General features: G+C 39.1%; 1 protein-coding gene and 1 long non-coding RNA gene across 8 annotated transcripts in view; both read left to right on the top strand.

Moving 5' to 3' along the window:
• The window catches only part of SHROOM2 (shroom family member 2), a 132460-nt gene that overhangs the window by 97000 nt on the left and 9985 nt on the right, over positions 1–25475 (top strand). For all 7 annotated transcript variants that reach the window (XM_074814853.1, XM_074814859.1, XM_074814855.1 and 4 more), the window contains 3 exons: positions 15973–16731; positions 20453–21004; positions 21805–21985. In XM_074814853.1, the coding sequence (XP_074670954.1) occupies positions 15973–16731; positions 20453–21004; positions 21805–21985 (1492 nt within the window). The remainder of the gene's footprint in view (positions 1–15972; positions 16732–20452; positions 21005–21804; positions 21986–25475) is intronic.
• LOC141919392 (uncharacterized) lies at positions 8503–15068 on the top strand. Its single transcript, XR_012621967.1, has 3 exons — positions 8503–8734; positions 13219–13279; positions 15003–15068. It is a non-coding gene; the product is annotated as an uncharacterized LOC141919392 (long non-coding RNA).

The raw sequence follows: 25475 nt of genomic DNA, 5'->3' as shown, positions 1-25475 counted from the left end.
ATTAACCAAACCTAAGGTCTTCCTTGTGGTCATATTTAATACTTTCTTTGAAAATTTGGGTTTAGATTATATTGTTGATGGCCCTTACTTTGTGCTACTGAGGCTGTGTGCTACAGTTGCCTTTGTGCTGCCAAAGCCAGCGTGACCATGCTGGACACAGGAGCAGCCCTTCAGCAGGACACAGGAGCAGCCCTTCAGCATTTGTGTGGGTTAGAAGTGCAGGGACCCAAGCTGAGAGCCAACTGTGGAGTCCACGGGTGCCTTCTCTGGATTAGAGACTGTCTAACGATACGGGGTGTCTCTGGCCTCCCTCCCCTCCAGTTGTTTTGCAAAAAAATTGAATGATTTGGGTTTTAAATAAACTTTGAATGTTTCCCTTTATAGCTTCCCTCATTATTTTCAGGAGAAATATGAGTCTTTTTAATGCACTGAATCTAGAATGAAAAAGGGTTGGAGTATTTTAATAGCAAATGGTTAAAAACAAACAAACAAAAAAACCAAAAAGTGCACGATAAGCATTTTTTTTCTCCTGGGCTTTTTGCTGCTGGTTCATTTTGCTACAGTATTTTCTTGGTGCTGCTCTTTTTTTAGCACACAGTTGCAAAACCTCAATTAACATTACTTCTAAAAGTTGGGGAGTTTTTAAGTTGATGAAGATAATTTGTGAACTCCTTTCATCTTTGGGCTATATTTTTCCCCTTTGAGATTGCTGAGTGCTTCCAGTTAATTCAGGTTGTTTCATCTCCCTTTTTAGTAAAGCTACAACATGTTCTTCCAAACTGCAGTATTTAATAGCTTGGAGTATTATTTTTATAGGAAGAGAAAGTAGTGGTCCATAGTGGCCATTATCATAAGAACCAAACCACTCTTGTTATGAACTTAGACATGCAAACAGTCATCTGACATGAGATGAATATTTTTTATACTGAGGCTTGATGTGATTCTGAGTATGTTCTTAACTTTAGGACTGCTTAAAAGCATATGAGTCTGTTGATCTGTAAAACAAAAATTAATGTTTTTTTATTTTTAATGTTGCTATTCTTTATTTCAAATTAGTTACAAAAGCTTAGCTTTTTACAGATGTAAAGTCTGCCCTTCTTTAAACGTGTCACTTTTTCTGTATTTGTCAAATGACATATGCTGGTTATATAATTAACTTGCCTATAGAAGTCTCCACCATTTCTAAACTGACATAACCCTTCAAAAGGTTAAAGATGGAAATGTGTGCTCTGGCCTGTAGTCTGTGGCTTTCTGCACAGCACACATAAAAGTCAATTTGCATCAAAAGAATAGTGCCTTATGATCTAATTCTTAAGATTGCCATCTGCTAGAGATGTTCACAGCCATTGCTTTATTTACTTTCTAAGAACATTTGACTTCTATCTCTATTAATTTGTTTCTGCAATGTCTATGAAAATGACATAATTTTAAAAAGCGAAAAAGGATTTATGAGATCACAGGTCACAGAAAATCTTTCAACATTTAACAGGTGTCAAGTACAGGAGCATGTGCATGTCAAGTATAGGACCACAGCTTGACTCAACTCTAATTAAACACTGTAAGATGTTTCTTTTTGTTCTCTCATGCCTTAGTAGTTGCTCTTGCCTGAGCTCTTGAAGACAGGGAAACAGCCTTCACCATACAAAACCAAAGTACAAATCCTCTCTTGATGCCTAAGTTGACCTAAATGCCTAAGTTTAATATTGTAAAAAATCTTTTACAAGCCAAAATGGGAGCCTATAGAGAGGTTCCTGAGTTCATTATTAGGCACTTCATAAGGAAAATGATTTTTCAAGAGCTGGTGAATATCTAGCCTCCAAGCTTACCAGGTGGTGCAATGGCAAATTATTGTGCAAGAAGGAGGACCTTCAGCAACACAGGAATGGGAATAATCTTATGTCTTCTGAATCAAGTGAGATGGAAAAGAATTTACAAATGGGTGATGCTCTGTTTATATATATCAAGCATATGTGGATGTTTGTGTGTGTGAGTATATATACATACAAATATAAAACATACATGTGTGTTTTGATAGTTATTTCTCTGAGCTTATTCTGTTTTGTGACCATTGTAGGGGTTGGGGCTACACATAAGGGCTAACTAGCAGAGGGGAAAAAAAAATCCACATGACACATTTGGACAAATTAGTTTCTCATGTAATCTCATGTTTGCAATGATAAATGGTGTAAATTAGACATTGGAAAATAAAGTAGACATTGGAAATATTCTCAGGAACTACCCAGTTTTTTTATAACTCCAGTAATTTTATATTTTGCGTCTTTTACTGTGCTGTCAAAAGAAGTATTATAGTAGCAATATACAATGGTAGTATCAGCTTAACTTGGGTATTGAAGTGCAAGACTTGAAGGGTTGGGGTTTTTAATATGTAGCAAAAAGGCCATTTGCTTAAATAGTTCGGCAGAACTCTGCTTGCAGGCATTACGTCACATACAGATTTTAAACTTATAGTCATTATTTACTGTATATACATTGTTAGAGTCAAAATGAGAAGTGTCTCCTGAATGAATATTGCAGGATGAGTGTGTCTCAGTCATTGTAGGACTTACCAAGACAGCACCAGAGCTATATAAGCAAAATGTTTTCACTCTCTTCCTTTTTCCTCGAGGAAGAAATAGTATGATCTTGTGCAACTGCTTCCTTACGAATCAGTGAAAAATTACTCTGGCAGATATTTAATGCATGTAGTAACAAGCTTCAATATTTTACAGTGCAAAAGAGATCTAAGTTCTCTGTTTTACACTTCACCTACAGCTGTTGTAATTTTTCACATAAATTCTTCTAAAGGAAAGAAATATTTCCTATAAGTTTGTTAAATATAGAATGACGTAACAAGTAGTATTTTGTAGAATATAAATTATAAATACATGTGGTTACTTTATCTAATGTGCAGTATACTAACAATTTCTACATTCATTTTATTCAAGACCTTATAAAGGGAAGTGTTCTCTTTTTAAAATCAATTTAAGTATAATAAGGACTGTTATAAAGGTTTTTAAGTGCTCTTTTTTGAGGCAGATTAATTATTCAGTTAAAGGGAGAAGAAAACATGCTTTTCATGTAGCCAGAACATACCAGTTTGGTTGAAGTAATGCTTTAGATATCTGAATTCCTAATGGTAATGAATTTACTTGTGAAAATGCCTTCTGCATGAAGTTAGAAATAAAAAATAAAATTTAAAAAAATTTGAGTTTTCCCTTTCCAGCAAGTTGTATGCAGCTATTTGTTGTCATCTGGAGGGAAGTGCAGAAGAGCTAACATGCATCTTCACAGGCTCTTAGCTACTAACAAAGACTTGGAAGTATGTGAGCTGCTGAAGCCCTTTCTATTTACGTTAGCATTTCTTTATTATGAAATATGGATTATTAAGGCATCTGTCAGACCACTTTTTTTGCCAGTTATGTCACTGTATGTATCATATGAACTAATGGATAATACAGTACAGTCTTGGGCTATTTCAAAGTTTATATTTTGTCTGAAACTGAAAAAACACTTCTGTGGCTCTTCTCATGCATATAGAGGTAACAAAGGAGAGAGTCCAGCAGCATCTATTCATGTAGTAGAAGTCCCCTGCCACCTCTCCCATTCCATTGATTTCTGTAAATTCTGCAATTAGTACAAGTTTTGTTGCTGTGATCTACTATGTCTTTCCTAGTAACAGCTAAATGAATCACACTGTGAGACAGTGTAACCTTGAATCACGGATACATGAAGGAGGTTGATGCTTGAAAACACAAGCCAAAGGGCTACCTGAGCAGGTTTCTTTTCTCTGAGTGAACAGTAGCAGGTTCTTGGAGAAAATAAAAACAAGGCAAACACGGAGCCATGCTGCTGGGTATCCTTGCCCAGCCTCTGCTGATCTGCAGGTAAAGAGGTTCAGTGTTAAGGATTTGTGGTTAAGAGCCCTTGATGAATTTTTCTTTCACAAAAGTGTCTTAACTGGTTTTGGATCCACATCAACTTTTGACATCCATAGCTTTTTGTGCTGGTGTGTTGTGAGGTAAAGCACCACTTATGCAGGGGGTGAGTGGGGTGTCTCCTCTGTGGAAACTGTTGTATGGCTTTGCCCATCCTGATTTTCTTCTTATGTGTCTTTCCACATTCTCCTTCTGGAGCAATGGGAGAACTGCAACAGCATTAGGGTGCGCTATGAATTCATAAAGTAACATAATTTTTCCTTCATCTTGACTTTTTTCTTTTTTTCTTTTTTCCTTGACTGCTGTGGAGTACGGAGATGTTCATCAAATGGTCTGTGAAGTACAGTTTTTCCTTCCTGCGTAGCAGTAATTTCAGTTATACATCATTGTATACATTGCTGAGGTGTAGAAAAAGCTATCCTGTGAGTTACTTTACATTTATTAAATTTGAATTTTATCTGTTGTTTTGTGGCCCATTCGCTCAGTGATAGGAAATCTTTGGCTTGTGTCTTTATTACTCAGAATTATCTCCTCATAGCAGCAACTGTTGCCACCTTTTTCACCCCTTCTATAAATCGTCTAGATCTAACCAGTTCTGTTAATCATGTGATGATGCAAGTGAGGACTTTGTCCCATGTCAGATTTTTAAGAGCCTCTGGTGAGGATTTTTTTTTATTTTTTTTTTTTAGAATCTAAAAATCCAAATAGTCTCTGTCGTCCAGATCAGTATTGTGCACCTGTGTAGTGACTCCTTCTAAGAGTAGGCATGGCTTTTCTGCACAAGCCCAAAGGATTCTTTGTCATTTTAACACGCTAGTTAGTGCAGCTGCTGAATCTCTTCATATAATTTCTACCTGTTTGCTTAATTCAGGTGTTAAGCTTATGGTTCTGAAGTTCTCCAGATACATAATGAATTATTTTTTATTCTTGCTCTCTTTCTCTCATTCTTTCTCTTTGACACCCTAACACCTTCCCTCCCCAAACCTTGCATGTGTCACTTTGCTCAAGCAGTTCCCAAGTATCAGAGGAATGGGTAGTTGCACATCACAGCTACTATTTCAGCAATTTCCTATGGGAATTTCAGGTGATTATCATATAGTCCAGGTAATTCATGACTACCCACTGAATAATGGACAGCATCTGAGAATAATTCCTGCATAGGCTGCTCTTTGCTTATGGAGATGTGAAGGGGATTCCATGTAAGTTTTCTGCTGCAGCCTCATTTTCTTCGTATTCTTACTATTGTACTTTGACCCTGTAATCTGTCTGGCAGTCACCTGTGTTTGAAAAAGTGCTTTTTTTTTTTCCCCCTCCTTTTTCCCCCCCTCCTCCTAATGCCTTTAAGAATTTGTACCTTTTTTTTCTTTTTTGTTTCTTTTTGTTTCTTTTTTTTACCTTATTGTGTTTATACATCTGTTTTGCTAGAATAGTTCTGGATTTTCCTCACTTGGGTAGGACTTTAGTTCTCTGGTGGGTGTCCTTTTAATTACTGTTTAATCCAGCCTTCAGAGGGGACAGAGAGGGGGAAGGAAAAAGGGTGGTCTTCTGGGTTTTGTGGTAGGTGTTACGCATTTTCTGAGTTCCATATATTGTGTCTTCTGTTGCATGTTATCTCTTAGCATTATACCATCTGGCTTGTTCCTTTTAAAAATATTCCTCTCATGTATGTAAATGCCCTTTTCAAAATTAAATACCGCAGTGTGGATTCTTGATCTTTCAAGAATGATTAATCTAAATACATATGGCCACTGGCACAGGATAGCTCTTCAAGTAGCAAAGTTTTGAACCAGATTCTTCTCATACCTCAGGATCAAGGCAGGAGTTGCATGATAAATTTTCCCACTTGTAGTCTTTTTCTTCCTCCTGTTGCCCATTTTAAAACTTTCAGGCTGCTTGAGCTGAGAGATGCATGGTTCTTCCAAGAGCATACTAAATGCATTATTTTGGGATCTAGACATGGTTGTGGCTAAATGAGAGCACTAAACCTTGCAGGTCCAGCCCGTTGCCTTCCCGTTGCTCACTCTCCCAGTGGTGCTCAGCCCAGCAGCCCTCAGGTACACGTCGTGCAGGTCGGTGTGATGCTCCGCTCTGGCTCACTGGCAGCTGTGGGATCTCATTAAATGGGTCTGGACTGTTTCCAAAGCCTGTGCTTGGAAATGCACTACAGTAATGTAGCCCTGTTTTTTCCCCCATCCAACTTGCTCATTCCTCACACTCTTGAAAGTGTGGCTTCTCCCTCTACCTTTGTTAGGTGAGTTTTGAATCCCTGTTTCTAAACCTGATCGTCACTACCCCACCTCACATATCCCCTTATTTTCTACTTCCAGCTTCTTATTACTGAGTGAAGTTCTTCTTCTGGCTCTCCACTGTGCATGCAGTGACAGCTAGGGGTATGTGAGGCCACTGTAGTCTGGTAAAAGGAAGTGTTGGAGGGTAGTTTCTTCTTACAGAAAGTCTTCTCCCCTGCCCCCAAAGGTAAACATTACCAAGTGTGAGAAGCTGGGAGAAGTCCTAAACATGATTCTGATGGTACTGAAATTGCGGGCAGGCGAAAGGAATGGCACACCAAAAAAATTTGTGGAGAGAGAAGCAGAGATAAATTGGTAAGCATTAGTCCATTTTTGTGTTCTGGTTTGGTTTTACTGCTTTCCCTGGAAAGAGAATTAGAATGGAAAGTATCTAAAGACTCAGTTTTCCTTGCATAGCTTGAAATCTAGCTATCTTCTTGTGGCTATTTTAATGATAACAGTTGAGTAGGGAGATTAGAGATAATGTAAGATACAGTCTCCAGTGGTTATACTCATAAAAGCATCATATGCTGATGTATTGTACATTTTATTTTCCCCTAAGTTACTTGATGAAAAGCATCTTTGGAAATAGGTGACTGATTTGTCTCCTCAGTGCAGCAGTTCATATATTTCTAACATATGGAGTGGCTTTATGATGTTCTGGTACTAAAAGCTAGCCTGTGAAATGTTCACCTTCTGCTATAAGCCCTTAGGCAACATGGATTATGATTTGCTGTCACGCAGGAGACTGTTTATGCCAGTAAATTTGAGTAAAGTTTTGTGCTAAAAAGTAATGTGACAGCTATAACTTCCATTTCTCTGCATGGGCCAACCAGACTTGCTACAGTCTGTTAACCAAGTTGTGTTGTATTATGTAAATGAATGAGTTGTCTTGAAGTCATTCTCTCTATATCTTGAAATCAGACAGCTTTGGGAGATATAAAAATTTTAGGGAAGATAGAAAAATTAACTGAATATCAGTGCTGTATCATAATATCTAACTGCTGTAAGTGATTTTTACATGCAGTTTAAATAAATTTTTCCTCTTAAAGTGTTCATCTTTAGAATGATCTTTTAATACATATTAAAGCGTTACCCACAGTTTCTCTATTAAATCTTTAATGTGTTCTTGTAGAAAAATTGAAAGGAGCTTGAGCTTTGCTCTGATGAAGGCCACGATGCCTTTGGTTTCTAAAGATGGAGTGTGGGGGTGGTAATTTGCTCATGCAGCATGAAAGCATTTCTTTCCCTGCAGAATCTCCTGCAAGAGAGAGCGCCTGTACACACAACGCATGCAAAAAAATTCAAGCTGGAGGGCTGTTGATGAAGACTCTCTAAAACTAAAGACTTGGTTATTTGAACATTGTTCAGAAAGGAGCCTAGTAGCACACTAATCTTTTAAAATCATTTTAAATATTTAAAACTTATGGAACTCTTGTTGCAGATCATGAAATTCAGGTCATGATTTTTACAAATGAAAGGAAAAACCCTTAAAAAATTAAAGGACTTTTAAAATCCTTTTTTTTCTTTTTTAATAACCAAATCCAGGGGGTGGGGGTGAGGGAAAGGAAAAGCTTTGAAGTCTCTGAGATCTTTTCCCTGAGGTCAGAAGTTTCTGATGATGTAACATACAATACAGACCAAGCCTTCACTTATCAAGGTTAAAGTTGACGGAGCTTGTATGAACTTGTCAATCATAGGAAGCAGGCAAAAACAAGCCAGCTGTTGTGAGGCATGGCTTTGAAAATCCTCTGTGTTACAGTAAATGAGATGCAGAGGTTGAGACAGATTCAGTTCTGTGAGGCTTTCAAACTGGCTGGCACATTTGCAAGGATGCAAAGCTCACATCCAGTGAATATGGGTAAACAGCTGTAAATCCTGGTAAGATTGTCTTGTCTTTAGTGTTAAAGCATGAGAGAAACAGCTAGAGGCGTGCGCCTTAATTACCTTTTTCTGTCAGTTCTGAACAGAAAATTGCAGTATTAATTCATACAGTATTTCTTTTGTTCTCCAGGTCTTAGAGTACACGCTGTGTCTTCTGTCCCTATCAGCAGAAGCTACAGTAGCAAATTAGGAACGATGCAATGCTTGGTACAGCATTTTATTTTGCTTAGTGTAATTGACTGTTCTGTTCACTGATGGACTGGGAAAATAGGGGGAAAACGTGAGTTAATTCCAGCTAAGATGCTCTGTGTGCATATGCTCACACACGCGCGCTGTTTTTAGCAGCTTTTGTTTTCACAGTTGGCATCATGCACACTGGAATTAGAAGGCAGTGCCTCTCGAAAATACTTGTTTTCTGGACTGAGGGCTGCAGTGCTGTTGTTGTGGCTCGGGGTGCCAGGCTCGGGGTTCCTCTCGGCTAGGGGTGGTGCGAGAGCTTTTCATCTTGTCGTTTTCCTGGCAAGCCTGTTACTGTGAGTGCAGGCGCGCACGAAGACCTTTTCCACAGCAGCAGGAGATATTAGCTGGGAGTATAAGAGAATTGGATGTGACTGTTGGAAGCAAGCGGTGAGTCCGGCTCTGAGTGAAAAGATGACTATTGAAATGTGTGCATATGCATGCTAATTAATTTAAATAACTGGTTTAGGGGTTTTTTTTTTCCTTTAGAGATGACTTACGTGTTCATTTTGTTGCCTGCCTGAGAAACCCAGGTGACCTAGCTGTTATTCACAAAGTGTTTTGTTTTATAGCTTCTGTTCTGTTACTGAATTTTTGTTCAGCTGCAAGCAGCTGTTTGCAGTAGTAATAGCAACAAGAAAATAGCAACAGCATATCAGGAAGAAAAAAAAAGTCTAGATGTAAAAAAAAAAAAAAAAAAATCAAAGGAGTGGCAACTGGAATGTAGGGGTTTTTTAGTAAATTGACAAAACAATCATTTTTCTTTGAGCTTTTATTAACATGACTGTGATTTCCTTGTTAGCAGTGTTGGAAAGTATTGTCTTTTGTCTCTGCAATGGTTGCCATTTGTGTAATATGATGGCTCTTGTTATACTGTTGGGATATTCTGATGATTGAATTCAGTGTGTAAGTATAGAACACATTAACTGGTTGACTTAAGTGAGCAGAAGTCATTTTAATTCCATGCAGGCAATCCCCTGTGTGCTAGGACAGGCATGCAATAGATAAAGCAAGTAAGAATACAGCCATAAAAATTATTTTTTATCATTGATTTTTGAGGTGCAGCAGAATGGGGGAGGGGCTCCTATTTTCTGAACTAAGGAAAGAAAAACATCCCTCCCTCTACCCTTTCCCACAAGATTCTTCCCTTCTGCATAAAGGCCCCTGTACTGTTACAAGAAATTTAATTTTAATCGAATTTGATTTTTACTGTGGGCCTATGCATTGTGCTGTTACCCATGACTGACTGGCCTATGTTTCATCCATCAACATATCTTTGCTTATCTGCTGCAGAGTTAGAGTGGGTCTGTTAAATTTATTTCTGATTTTCATGAGGAGAGAGGTAACATGTTTAGAAAAAGAAAGAACCTGAGATGAAAACCCATTGCTGTGTTTGTTGCCATGCAGGCAGGACAGGAGAGAAATTCTGGTGGGATCGACAGACTGGCGAGCAGCGTCTGTTATCATATTTCATTCTGTGATAAAGCCAGGTGATAATGCAAGGGTTGCTAAGCTAGAATGACATTTTGCTTTATCACATTGGGTGCAACAACTAAGCTGTATTTAGTGTGACTGACTAAACAGATAGCTGCCATCAGGGTGCAGATAATGTTAACAGACATTCAGAGACAGGATTGGAAAACCAAGACTCACATCATGATAAATGGATTGTAGTATAACGGTGATGTGCCATGGGGTATACTTTGTGAAGTATCTTGCTGGTTTTGTACCTTCAGTTGTCTTCTGAAGTATATCAGGCCATCTTTTTTTTTTTTTTTTTTTTTTGAAAGAGAGCATTCTCTCATCATTCAGCATTCATTATACTTTTCATCTTAACACATGCTTTGGTTTTAAGACCATTTGCTTTAGTAGTGCTGCTGGGATGCTAGTTCCCATGATCTGTCTCTTCAGACCAAGGTAGTGAACAGCTCTACTTCTTTGTACTGACGTATGTGCTGTGCCTCTTCCTGGAGTAACCACTACTATGCAGCCATCATGGTGATTAAATGATCTGTTTTCTCGAAGGTCCTTTATCCTATGCGTTTGTCTTTAAAGATTTCTAAGTAGTTTTGTTGTCCAAGTTCTCATTTAACATCTTTGGAATATGCTTCATGTGTCACTATATGGTGGATAGTGCACACTGTACTGAGCCAGTAGTGACAGCAGATACAGTGCTCATCAGAAAAATGGACCACTGGTAATATAATTGCCCTTGGATGTCCAGATTGTGGCGTTCGGGTGTCAGTGCCTCCTTGGCATTGCAATAGTAAAACCAATTTGAGAGTTTCAAAACCCTTGGGGTCCTGGAGCCTCTGAAAGGAAAAGCATGGGAGACTCAGATGAAGATTCAGATACCTAACAGAAATAAGATGTCTGCATGCAAGTGAAGTGCTGACTCAAGTTATAGTCCATAGAGATCTTGGGCTTGATTCAGTTGGCTAAACACAGCTGTCTAGTGAGACCTGAGATTAGTCCAGTGTATCCCACTTGGCTTCCAGCTGCCACCTCTTAGGGGACCTGATGCCTTTGAATCTTTAAAGTTTCTGAAATGGTAGAAGACTCCTGTTTGGGTAACTAAATTGTGAAACCAGTGCGTAATTTACTTGTAGAGACTACTTTAGGGTAAACTGAATCTATTAGATTGCACTGACCATATCAATATGGATTAGACCTAAAACTTTTGTAAATTTCAGTCTTATTCTGTGCATCCCATTCCAACTTTGTAGCATCCTGTTGTGGTCTCACGCAGAACTATACTTAGTGGAAGAAACTACCCTTTTATTTGCAAACTGTTGCAGAGTGCTTTTGGTTCCTACTGTGCCAAGTGGCAAATACACATTGAAAACATAGTTTCAGCACACAAAGTTCACAGCTGAAAAAGTAGCATATTGGTAAGGGCTCTGCCTATAAACAGGGTTTTGGCATAAGCAAAGACAGTGTTTCACAATTGCTTTAGGCCACATAATTATCTGTTTCGAGTCAGGTCAGTTCCTTGATCCAATTTTCTGTGGGCCTGTACAATTCTTGTTGCTAATACAATGGAGAGAGCAGAAAGACGAATTCAGAGTGGGCTAAGGAGAAGTGACTTGTCTGGCAAAATATCTGCATTTAGATCAGTTTGAAGGGACTGCAAAACTGTAGCCTTGATTATGAGGGGTGGTTGTTATTGTAGGGTGAGGACTTCTATGGAGGAGTCTTACTCAGGTATGAAGGCCTTTTACCAGTGTAGCTTGTGGTGTTTGAGAAGGAATTTAAGCTAAATCAGAAACAGCCACTCCATTTGCTCTCTTCTGCCAGTAAGTAAGTGCAGGACATGTTGTTGCTTACATAACTGTGCTTATGTTTTATGGTGAAACTTTTGCACAGAGGTCAGGTCTTTAAGAAACATTGCATTTTTCAGATGTTGGCTAATGCATTTTGCAAAGCTTATCTAGTCTGGGATTTTAAAGTTGGAGTGTCTTGTGGCACTGTTTGGCTTGTCCTGAAGCATTCTCAAGTCAGATAAAAACCAGACACACTGAGTTGATCAAAGTGACCTTCATTTATTAAGATATGACATTCAATCAGATCATTCTACCTCTCTGTCCAGATTTAGTCAAATCCTGAGTATGGGGAAAACAAAGGAAGTGGTTTGGGGCTGTTTTTTATGGTAACCAAAAATGTTATCCTTCTGATAGGCATCTATACATAATGATTCATTTTGGTAATTGCTCATTGACTCCACTGGCTGGCTCTATTAACAAGTGTGTGTATGTGTATATATAGCTCTCCATGATGTAACTTGCATGTAGTAGCTTACATTACCTGTCTCTGGTTTGTTAGAATAGCCTGTTGTGTTATTGCTGGGAGCCTGGGGGTGTCCAGACTGGGGAGGAGACTTGGTTGATTTCCCTGTCTTAGAGTTTGCTTGGCCTTTGCATTTCGGTTGTGAGCATGTATGCCCCAAGCTAACAGAGCCAGAAGGAAACTGAGAGATGTACTTGTCCATCTGGGTAGAAAATACTTAGTGCCATTATGGAGATAACACATTTCCACCCCCGTGGTGGTAAGTGGTGGTGGTGTGTTTGGGGGCTTGTGCAGAATGCACAAGCTGCAGAGCAGAGCTCCTCCTGAGCCCACCTGGCCAACGAGTGCTCAGCTTCTTGTCTCTCCACACAGATCTCCTCGGGGAGAGCTGGGCCCTCTCCTAAGTCAGACCTTCTCGAAAATGTGGAGGACTATTTTTGGAATGAAGCAATTTTCAGTTAGAAGCATATTTTGGGTTTCTGAGCCCCACCATTTAGGTACAAAGGCTCCTATACTTAAATACCAAAAGCAGGTACCGTAGAAAAGGCTCCTGTCAGCCTCCTGTACTAGACTCACCCTTACTGAATACCACTTCATATCAACAATGTAAGTCAGTTGATTACACTTCCTTTGCAGTTCAGGTTAAGCAAGCGGTGTAAGTCATCTGACAGTCAAAGCTGTAATGTCATTGTGTGCCAGGGATGGGGAACATGGTGTGAGCTTTCCTAATTCTATTGCATCAGGAAGGCTCTCGTGCTTGGGTAGTCGTGGTATTGTATCATGGGGGTGGGGAAGCTTTGCGTTCGAAGATAACTTAAGAGTTTAATGTTTTTGGTGATGACTGGTTTGTTATCTAGAATGAAAGTGGTAATTAAGTCAATTGTCATGTTTTCAGATGACTGTTCTGTCTTTCTCACTTTGTGATGTTTGGTTATAAATGATGAGTTCCTTTCAGTGGTATGTTATCCTTGTATAAGCCTCATTTCCAAAACAGCTGTATTCTGGGCATATTGTTACATGAACCACCAACAGATTTAAAGTAGCTTAGTGGACTTCTTGGTATTGATAATAATGTAACACCTTTGCAGGTTCTTGCCACTGTGTTCTCCTGGGGCTTGAAGCTTGCTTTCTTTTCCTCCTTTCTGAACAGTAAGCTCAAATCTCTCCAAAATAATGTGATAAGCATGTTTTGCATGAGGACCCACTCACACTGAATGCAAACTAGCCTCAGCATTTAATGTAGCCACCTTCCCTCAGATCCATTTTCTGTGGCACTGCAAAATGTTTAATTTTGTGGAAATGGTATGAAGGCACGTGTGTAATCTCTGAATTTTATCTCCATGTTTGCAAATGTAGCATCTTTAAATTTCTCTGTGCTGTGATTCTTTATTTCCTTTTACTCTATTTTGGAAGGTGACAGGACTACTGAAGCATTCATTGCTTCTGAGCCAGGGTAATATTAAACAAATTTGGTTACATGCTTTGGATATGTAAACATGTCAGATCAGTGGTATACTCTGTCCTGTTTGCTTCTACCAGCACACCCAATCCTGATGTGCCTGTGAAGTTCAGTGTATACTTTGCAAACTGGCTGAGGTAGTGCATGTAATTTATGTCTTTGTGACATTTTGTGCCATGCCCTTGAATCTTCGATGTACCTAAGTGCAGCTGTTACACTGTCTTATGTTATGGCTTATGTATGTGAAGATAAATAGAGAGACCTGAAGAATTTTTTGGCACAGGTTAACTAGGAGAAAATTGTGCTCTACATGGGTTATCTAGACAATGAAAAACACTGATTTAAATGCAGTATTTCATACTCAAGACCTGCAGTCTTCATTTGGTACTATTTCCATTAAAATTAGTGGGAACTGTTTATAGGCCAGGTTCTGCTTACATTGAATTCACTAGGGAAAACCAGCTGATTTTAGAGATGCCATGTAACCAAATCTGAATAGTGTTGGTCTTTCAGGCCTTGCATCATTTTACATAACAAAACTGTCCATCTAGTGTTAAAATAAGAGTCAATAAATACTGTTTTGTAAAACAGATTTGACTGAATTTGTCAGATGACTTGAAGGTGTCTGAAGCAGCTGCTCTTAGTTAAGAGCAATATGAGGAGATCTGAGTTTAAACAATATTCAGCTCCACATTCATGTTAAATTGAAAATTTATCCGTTAAAATTGTATTTTAAAATTTAACACCTCACATGAGAGAGATTTTGTCTGTGGCTTCAGGAATTAAATTGTGAAAAAGCCATCTCTCTTGGAAATACAATGCTATTACTGACATGTAAAAATCAGTGTGAAGTACAATTATTAAAAATCCCATACATAATGAAGTTTAATGACAATGTCCAGATTTTTTTTTAGAACTTTTTTCCCTAAGTGCTAAAATATCACAGATCCAAGGACTAAAAAATAATAATTTTTAATGTAATTTGATTGTACAGGTATGAAAGTAGAATCCACATCTAATCCAGTTGTCTTCCCACAATACTTCATTTTGAATATTTGTTTAAATTAAAATAGTCATGCAGTGTGTAATTGCTCCAATTTTTTTTCTTCTTTAATTTATAATGGACTTTATGTGTTTTTATCTCAAATTTAGTTTTCATACACACTGATGTTAACTGCCTATAGACTTATTCTCAAAACTGGTACAGTAATGTTAACCTGTTTATGCTGAAAGTTCAAGTTAACCTCACTTTACAAATAGGCTCTTTCACAGTCCCCTCAAAAGAAAGCTTGGGCAGTGCATGTCTACAGGATTACTATTTCAAAATACAGACACCAGTGCTGTCAGTAGCATAAATTATATTAGCAGCTCTCTGAAGCCTTTTACTTCTCTGTTAATAGCTTCTTTTCTAAGCTTACAGTGTCTTTTCAGCCTCCTTTAAGCAGAGAGCAAACCTGTCTCCTCTCGGGGCTTCAAAGGTACTTTTCTTTTTTTCCTGCCTTCTGTTTCTTTCCCAGTTTGTCTTTATCTGGTGAGCAGAAATGAACTACATGTCTTGTGGCAAGGCACAAGCCTGGAGCTGCGAAAGCCTGTTTCCTGGCCAGAGAAATAGAGAGTGTAAAATTGGAATAAACCCAAAAATATTTCTGTTTAAGATAAGGCCTTTTTGGCCATTGTTTGTCATATGTGCTGACAGGGCAAAAGAAGTTCAAGTTTAAAATAAGCCTGACTGGAAAATACTATCCTTCCTAGATTTCCTCTTCTGCCTTTTTTTCAGGAGGCACTCATTTTCCCTTTCCTGGTTTTTTAGCTTTGGCAAACGTTTTGTTTGCACTCATTTCATTTTTCACCAGTTACAAAAAATTCAACCTCCAGATTCATAATTAAAGTTCATGGTATTCAATTCACATTTAAAATGACACTGAAGTGTTAATTTTGTACATAGAGAAGAAACTTGTTTTCCACACTTTGTTACTGACTCTGAAGGAAGAAGATAATTAAATTTTAGTATTAGGATTCCTCTTTCTTCTGGAGACGGTTTTTATTTTCCACCAACATTTGCACATTTGGCTGTGCCACATACATCAGCACTTGAGGTGTGCTGTGCATTTAACTACAGCGTGCACACTGCAGCGCCTGGGGTTACCCAAAGGTTGTGCCGCATCCTGTGGTGCTCCATACCCTAATTTAGCCTGACATTATGCTTTGACTCATCATGTTAGATTAGGCACATCGTGTGTGCCCATACAGTTACCATAGATTGGAGGAGTTGGTGTTAAATGTTGAATGTGATCTTGGTGTTCAAGCTTCCTGGGTCGGTGCGGTGGTCTCGCGCCAAAGGAAATAAATCGGCAGCACACTAATGATGTGTTCTTCTCTCTAGGCAAGCTGACACAGGTCCCCTGAGGGAAAACCCACGGGAGAAGAGGGATCAGCTGGACCAGAATTTAAGCCACAAGTGGAAGGCATCTGTCAGACCTTTGCATGCGCGAGAGCCTACAGTTCTGCCTCACGAGAGCCGTGGGAGGTCTGGGACATTGCCTAGTGATTACCGATACTCTCAGGAAAACGTGAAGGAGAAGAGCAAGGATCGCAGCCTGCCTCATCTCCCCTGCTCAGAGCCACAGACCTTGAACGAGAACCACTCCTGTCCGTCCCGGGGCAAAGGAGAGGAAAACCATAGGGTAGAGCCAGCACTGCTGAACAAGAAGCGTGGACCTGTTCCTCAGAGGCCGCCACCACCTAAAAGAGATAAATACAGGCGACCAGATAATTCTGCACCGTCACTCGGCACCTCTTCCGAATCTCTGCAGGTAGCGCCCAGCCGGCCCTTTCCGTCCTCATCCCCCAGCTCCACTGAAGTATTTGCCAGTCACTCCTCTCTCTGTCAGAGTCCTGCAGCCTTCAATGGAAAACTGAAGAGTGCTAATCCACAGCTGCTCCAGCAAGCATTATCCACGGAGAATGTTTGTCAGCACTTAGAAGAAAAAACACATCTTAGGTCTGAGTCTGTATTATCTTCCAAGTATCGATATCTTCAAAAACCTGGCATGGAGACATCAAGGTCCCCTTCTCCTCAGTTTGCACCACAGAAGCTCACTGATAAACCTCCTGTGTCCTTACAGGATGAGAACCCAGCCAGGTACTAGATGTAACCTCTTTACTATTTTATTAACACTTTTTGCCCCATTTGAGTGTTCATTTTCTTTACTAAGAGCACATCCTTTGGGTTCATTAAGCATGAACTATCCCAGCATGTTCTGAAGAGACCTGACTTGTGTGAAATTCCAATTGGTACCATTAAAGTCCTTCAGCTGATCTGTGGTTTCTTTTAGTTGACTGATGCTGCTCAGGTGTTACAGCTGGTAGTTAGTAGAAAATTAAAGGGGTGGATTCAAATGGATTTTCCACTGTAAGTCTGAGTGAAATTAGAAGATTCCCTGTTGTCATTTTCCCCGCCTAAGTCTGTATATGAATATGAATCAGTGTGGGGACAAAGCAGATGCAGGAAGGGAAGCTGTATCCTTTGTGAGAACATCTGTTTTGAAAGCGCAGTAAGGTACACTGCCAAATCATGACTGTTTTCATGTTGCTTTTACGATGGAACATGGCACTCTAGGTAGTCTGTGGGGGGGTCTGCAGCAGTGTTTGTATTGAGAGGGGCTGAAGATTCAGCAGGAGAATGTCAGTCCTTTCTCAGGCTAGATAAACTCAGAATTAGACAAACCGACTGAAATTAATTGATTGCTGTATCTGTCATATGCTGCTAACTTTAGAAAAGGTTATTCTCTCACAAGATAACAAACTCTTCCAGGAAGCTGAGGAATCGTAATTTTCATAAATCCTTTAGCACTGTAATTCATGGTTAAAGAATGAAAACAAAACCTCCAAGCTGAATGAATGCAGAGGTTGCTTCTCTGAGCAAAAGTATTTGCAATAGCTGTTCTCTGCTGTAATGTAGATTGTTGAAATAGACTCAATCATGCCATTTTCCAGTGTGCTTTATGACACAGAAAACATGAATTACTTTATTTTCTAAACATGCCTTAATGTTCTTCCTCTTGTAACCAGAGGAAAAAAATTACATTTCATCATGCAGTGTTTTTAACATAAAGTGATAATACAGTTTACTATGAGAAGTGCAATATGTCACATGAACCCTAGCATCTATGTGCAAAGGTAGATGACAGTAATGACTTCCTTAATGTGGTGCTTTCACTTCCTTAATGTATCGCTTTATAAATAGATACTAAGGATGCATAGAAAGCTAATTGTATTTGTCCTTCCTTTTTACTAAGCTTTAATGTTGAAATGAGCACTGAGGTGTGCCTAATTATATGCTCATATCTAAATGATAATACACTTACCCTGCAAATCTTTTGTTAACATTTAAAATTCTTAAGCCCAGACAGCTCTTGTTTATGCACAATGTGTTGTCCTCAGTTAATAATTATATTACTTAATAAAACAGGTATGACAAGAAAGGAAAGACATGTGAGCCATACCGCTGAACCTTCTATATGGTATTTACTATATGGTATTTATTTCATCTGAGTAAAATATGTCAAGTAGATTTATCTTAATATGCAATTAATTAGATTTGGCTTATTACTTCTGTTGGCTCCTTGCATATGAGCTTTTGGACATGCCAGTTTGCATGCCGTGGGCAGCCAATGTTTGATGATGTCAGCATCAACAGGATATCCACAGGATAAACTGAGTGAGTGCGCAGGGTTTCCTGCAGCATTTTAGGTAGAACAGTGTAGTATGGAGAGATATTGGTGGTGTGCAGAACCCAGCTATTCCCGAAGACAACTGTTTAGCAATAATAAAGATGAAAAGAGTGCATCAGTAGATGTGCATCAGTAGATATCCAGCAAACATACACTCAGGTCAAGGAGTGACTGTGCTTGCGGTTGGAGTAAAGCTTCATAATGGCCATGAGCAGAGTTGCTGCAGATCAAAATTTGATGCCACAGTTCCACAAATGGAAAACCTTCCAAAATCAGGAGGATAGTGATTGCAGAAACAGAACTTCTGAAGCACCTGGTGTTGAACTGTCTTTGCTCTGACTGAAATCAGTTGACTTGATGATGCCTGAAGGATCTAGGAAATCCTTTATTAAGCTGGGAGGAATGTACTCAGAGTCTCAAAACAGATGCAGGGCATTTTAGGTGAAGAATTGCAGTCGGCTCACTTCTTCCAGTTGTCCCACACACACTTACACATGCTTCTTGTATTACCCCAAATTCAAAAATCTATACCTCTTCTCAGTCTGGAGGAGTGCAAAAGGTGTGGGCTTTATTTAAAAACAAACAAAAGAAAAGGTCAGTGGCAGTGGCAGGCCTCTGCTCATGTCTGCAGGCAGGGAGGGAGCTGGGGCTGAGTGGTGGACACAAGAGCGAGCTCTTTAAAATGGCAGTTGCCTTGAATGAAAACACCCTGACCGAATGGGAGTAGTGGGGGTGTTCAGCATGGACTGGAAAACCTGCCCCAGAAGTTGGATCAGTATGCCAGAGCATGTCCGCAAAGCACTTGAAAGTAAATACCTACTGGGAGGCTGCATATTTCTTCAGAAGCAAATATACCTTTAAAATATAAGATATTTTCTTATAAAAGAAAATTTTTTTCTAGAAGAAAAGAAGATTATTTTCTTCTGAAGAATACGAAGGCAGATTTTGCTATTACCTACAAAAGAAAAGTACAGCACAATAAAGTATAAGTTTATTTTTAAGGAAAGTGACACACCCACACTTAGACAAAAAAGAGCTGTACTTTGTCTTGCTCACTTATCTGAAAGGCAGCAAGCTACCCAGCCAGATGAAACCAGATATTTTAGCTAGTAGGCAATGTTCCTTTACTTGCTGTAGAGCTTCCAAACCCACATTATGACAATAATTTTAAACTTTCTGCAAACTCAAAACCACCAAACTAGACTTCAGTTTCTTACACGGTTTTACATACAGTACAGATGTTTCAGTAATGTTATTTAACATGTTATTGTCCAATTTAAAAATCTTAAGTTAGCTTCCTCTTTAAATAGCTTGCCTTAATTGAATGTCCAAGGTGGCCCTTTGTGCTATGCAGTACAGAATTTTTGCTATAAGCTTTCCTTAAAAGGAGTATCAGAATTGTGTGTTACCCTCTTCAGTGGCTACTTTTTCTTCTTTAAGAGAAAACTAGGATACTATGGTGGGATCTGTTTATTAAACTTCTGTATCTTTTGTGAAATTTTACAGATACAGATTATTCTTTTTTAAATCAAGTACTCAAGTTTTGAATGATTTCCAGGTTTTCCATGTGTGATTATTTGTTATTCTTGTAGCTCAGCAAAGGCCTAGCCTGCAGGATGCTTCCATCTGGTTTGTTGTCTCTTCCCTTGGAAGACCTGGGAATTGATGTGAGGGCATCACAAACTCCCCAGGCAGCTAAGTCGCCTGTCAGGTCAAAAACTGAGGCACTGTTGGATCTGTGTGAGGCGATGAGGTTGAGCTTGAGGCGTGTTTTCCTCCATATGTGTGGCAACAAAGGGGTGAAAGGCAGTTTGGCAGCACTGTCTCAAATCTGGGGCCTGGCTGCTGAGATTGGACCCTCACATTCATGGAAACAAACAGAAGTCCCGTACCGTCAGTATTGTGCAAGGCTGATGTTAGGATTACTTACAAATGGTAATACTATTTAAAATGTGTAGGCAGAAAAGAAAACATGTAGATTTAGGGTTTGAGATACGGTGCAAGAAACATTCCATTACCTAGATCTCTTATCTACCTTTTTTCATATTTGGGCTTCCCCTATGATTTGCAGAAAAGAATTGAGATGTAACGTTCATCCATTTCTAAAGATGGATTTTCCTTATTTTCCAGAATTGAAAGGGTTATAGACAACAATACTACAGTGAAAATGGTTCCCATCAAGATAGTTCATTCTGAGAGCAGCGCAGAGAAGGAAAGTCGGCAAAGTCTTGTGAGTACTATGGAGCCTCCTGCTTTGCCCAGTGGTTTGGAAAAGGACCAAATTAAAACACTCAGCACTTCTGAGCAATCCTATTCACGATTCTGTGCATACACCAGGCAAGGTGTAGAGCCAGAGCCAGAAGCCAGAACCAAACCAGCTGACCCTCAACCAGCTGAAGAACCTGGGAGCAACTTGAAGGACAGCAGTGCTGCCACACCAGCAGTCAGCTATGTAAAGGCCAAAGAGAAGACCTTTGAAGACTGGAAGTCAGAGGAACTAGCTAGAGAGATTGTGGGAAGAGATAAATCTCTAGCAGACATACTAGATCCTAATGTGAAAATAAAAACAACAATGGATCTGATGGTTGGTATATTCCCTAAAGATGAACACCTCCTAGAAGAAGCTCAGCAACGCAGGAAGCTCCTGCCAAAAGTTCCTTCTCCAAAAATTTCAGAAGAGAAGTGAGTATTACTTTCTGTAGGCCAGTGGTTCCTTGTTAGCTGCTATCTCAAGTGTGTCAGTTTTCCGAGGGGGCTGAAAGTGAGGATCTTCCTACTGTTAGGTTTGGGGCTTTTCTAAGACTTTTCTGTTAGAATAGTAGTCAAGCATAATGCTGCCAACAATGCCATTAATGACAGAAAAAGAACAGTGTTATACAATATGAAAAGTTTCCCAACGCCTGTTTAAAAACTATTTGTGTGAGAACTTAAGGAATAATTAACTTCTCCCATTTCATAGTGGTTAGATATTTTATCCAGTCTAGTAACTGGATAGAGAAGGAACAATATTTTAGCCTTTTTTATGTGATGAAAATTTACAAAGACAACTTGAAGTGGGTATGAGACGTTTCCTTTCTCGAGAAGTTCATGTGTAATTCCATAACCAAAAAGATAAATACTTACATTGTAGTATCTCACATTTGGTAGTCTGAAAGGATACCCTCTATGACACTGAGATCTTTGTACTACTTAATAAAATGTAACTTTACATTTTGTTTCCAGGTGAGATATCTTAGGCCTATTTTGCTCATTGTAATGGTGAGAGGTCTTCTGCACTATTTCAGTTTTAGCTTTTGGTGGGCATGTACTGAGTTCGTACAAATTTTCTTTACAACCGGTATTTATTTACCCTATTTACAAAGGTAATGGCTTTCTGTTGAACCCCCTGCTTGCTTGGTGAAATGATGGCTCTAAAAGATTGTCCTTTCTTTTCAGTGATTAGGGTGTCAAGGCAGTTAATGAACGTTTTGACTTTTTACTAGGAAAGAGGAGCAGAGCGTGCCGTCTGCCATCTCCCTGACAACCAATTCCACTTACTACAGCACATCTGCACCAAAGGCAGAGTTGCTGATTAAAATGAAGGACATGCAGGAGCAGCAGCAACAGCAGCAGAGCGAGGATGATTCTGAAGATGAGCTGGATCATGACTTGTCAGAAAAGAAGGTAAAAGACATTTCTAAAAGTGTAATGGGAGGATCTTGTTTGCATGCATTTCATGAACTGTGAATTTGCTAAGCAAACACTCCTAAATAAAAGGCCTTCTAGATGTAGAGGATCACTTGGAAAATCAGCTTGGAGCGTTTGGTTTCTTTTTGGGGGGGATGCAGCGTTAAGTGTCCAACTGTGAATTTAGGAACTTGATATTAGGTGCTTTTTGCAGCTTGATGCATGGTTTTGGAAGGTCCAAAGGGAAGACGTTTTAGGGAGGTTGTTTTCAAATATTATTTTCCATTTGAAAAATGATTTGGGAGATAGCTAATCGGCTTGGTGGATTCACTGGAAGTTACTCATCACAAGGGAGACAGTCTTCTCCACTCTTGTTCATCCCCGTCCTTTGGTGTTTTATTTCTGATCGAAGGTCAACATAATGGTATTAAATGGTATTAATAAATAGCATTTATAAAGGTATTAAATAATAATATAAAGGTATTAAATTGGTGATATGATGACACTTCTGTGGTTTGAGAAATTGTTGTCCTATGTTAAAATCATCGCACTCATCTCATTAGCGATTTGGCACAAAATATTTTAATCATAGTTCCTAGTATGGTTAAGCTAGAGGAAATGGTCTGTTTGATCAATTAAAGTGATGTAGTTCAACTCCTTACCTAAGCCAGTAATGCAGTGGTATGCAAATCTTTTCTGTTAAAGTCAGCTCTCTGCTTAATAATCAGCTGCCAGGGTGTGTTTGGTAATTCAGTCCCGAATAAATGTCTTTTAGTTAAATATTAGGAATATATTTAGTCATTAAGATGCCACTGCATTTGAGGGAGCTGTAGTGTTTTCTGTTACCACTCTGGTGTTTTTTTAATCTCCTTCAACCTTCCCTCCCTCCCTCTGCCCCCACTGCATCACACAGTGCAGTACAGCGTGCACTGCCGGGGCCTTTGGGTGGTTGCAGCGATAGAGTTGCCCTTACCCTCTGTCCAGATAGTCACTGAATCCAACAGCTGTACTACTTACACAAATTAAGGATTTCACTGCATTTTGAATAATTTGGTTTTATCTGGTGCCACACATGACAGTCACATTCAGCATTTTTGCTAGAATTAGTTTCCTTCTCATTAATTATGGAGTATATGTATGGAGGGAGTGTTAAAATTAAACCTTTATTGTTTGCCCAACAGACTAAATACTAAAATTTTTATAAGCGAAAGTGCCATTTATTTGTGTTGGTGTCTGTTAACAGGAAAATCATGTTCACCCTTTATATACTCCTCCCTCCATTCCCCCAGCTCCAGCATACACCACTAATCATATGAGATAAGAAGTATTTCATGAAGAACTTTTAGCAGAGCTCCCCCGTCTTCTTCTCCGAATATACATATTGTTGTAGCCACGCACACAGTGCTGCTTGCTTCTCTCCCTGCTCCTCCACATGTGGTAGGATGCAAGCACTCAGTTCAGTGGGCTTTCATCTTGGATCTTGTCAGAAAACATATAAAACTCGTAAGTAGGTCAAGGCGTCTTTATAAAACAGCCAGAATATATAACTTGGCCCAGCTTCACATATTTGGCAACAGTTTAACAAGGATCATTAAGGAACTGAACACTTTAATAGCACACTTTACGACGTCAATTATTTTAGAGGAGGCATACGCCCAAAACCTGTTCCTTGATTCCTAGAAAACGGTCAGTTCTGTTACGAGATATCTTAATTGCAGTCCACTGTGGAATGATTGTAATATTTGTCATTCTCTGCTCTGCAAACCAGAAATGTGTGGTGCTTTTTAAATTTTGAAATAAGTATAGGAATTTCATATAGAGTCATAATTTTTTTTTTTTTTTTTTTAATTTGGGACGATCCATGTATTCCCAGCTAGCAGGAATGGAATGTATGTGTCTTGTGTACTGAGTTTAATGGAGGTTTACCGCAATTATAAAATACCAAACCGATGTTGAAGACACTACAAGAGTGGTTTTTGTAGTAAGGAAAAAATCTATATGTGGCTGAATAGGAAGTGTCCCCTTTGCCTTTAGAAAAGTTTCAGCAACTCCCCAAGAATGTAAAAATAACTGAAGAATTCCAAGTTTCTTCTGCTTTTAGACCTGAACTTCATGTGAAATGGAGTAGTAAGCTGAGATCGGAGTAATTTATGGAAAGCATGCCAAGCAGTGAAGCACCTGAGCAGCGCTTTGCTGAGCTACTTTCTGTGTTGCTAGTCAGATCAGCAAGAATTGCTGGAAAAAGATGAGGTTTTATTGGTTTCTTGTTTACTGGTACAGAATTCACAGCTATAAATTATTCATCTGCCTGTTTCAAGGTGTGATTGGAGCTCTTCTAGCTCAGTGGATACTGAACGTAATATAGATTTTCTGCTGGTTAGCAAAAGCATGTAGTGAGCTCACAGTTGCTGCATCCAAAGGCTGCTTCATCGGGGTAGGAAGCAATCAGTAGTCATAATCCAATTCTTAATAGATAGGGCAGTCTTAAAGAGAGGCAAGTACTTATGGCCTCCTCACCTGCAAAAGCAGCCCATTAGAGGCTAGCTTCAGCTGCCTGGGGACATCTAAATAGGATGCTACTGGGATTTTGGGGTTGGTGGTTTTTTTTTTTTTTTTGAAAGAAAGAAACTTTGAGAGAGCTGAGCTGATTTGAGATTGTCAGACCAGAGTGGTAAACGTTGTGCATACATATGGCTTTTTTCATTATAGGAAGTTGCAGCACAGCTGCAGAAGCTAAAAACTCAAGACAGTAACATAGAGCACAGCAGTATCCTGTTGTGTTTCGGATGGTAAAACAGCAGTGTTGTACATGTGCATGTCATCTAAGGGAAATGAGACCGTAGCACTGTGACCTACATAATCCAAATCAAACTGCATTTGCATTGAGAGAAGGGGAAAAAAATCAAATCCTGCAGATTAATCAGTCAGTAAAGCAGGCATCTGTAGAACTGCTTACTACCTTAATCTTTTGGGCACCCAGACTAACAGATAACCCAAATCCAGATTAACCTGGCCTGAGTATATTAAATCAAAAAGGAGAAAACCAGCACGGATAATCCATGTGTTGAATTTCTACTTTCAAAGAGGCTGTTAAATTTTCAGGGTGTAGTTGCTTTCTGTTAAGATGGCAGACTTTTTCTTTTTTGTTGTTCCCAAAATAAATTGGCAGTGACTGTTTGGTGGCGTCTGAGAGCAGTAGCTGCTATCAGTGTCTTTCGCAGTAATCATGAAGGCTTGTAATCAGATTTGCATTTAGAAAGCAGAGTTTCTAGAGAATGTCATGAGTAATTTAAAAAAAAAAAATAAATTGAAGGGGTACTATGAAATAATGACTATTCTAGAGGATGTAATTTTCTTTTAGAAATTGCACTGAGATGTGTGTGTTTAGAGAATGCTTTGGGAATTTTTCATACCTGAAATTAGCTGAATACTAAATAGGCATCTGCATTTAAATGAATGAGGCATTTTTAGGGTGTGATTCATCTCA

Source organism: Strix aluco, chromosome 2 (assembly GCF_031877795.1).
Source record: "Strix aluco isolate bStrAlu1 chromosome 2, bStrAlu1.hap1, whole genome shotgun sequence".
Lineage (NCBI taxonomy): Eukaryota > Metazoa > Chordata > Aves > Strigiformes > Strigidae > Strix > Strix aluco.
The sequence above is the reverse complement of the archived record's forward strand: the minus strand, read 5'-3'. Positions and strand labels throughout refer to the sequence as shown.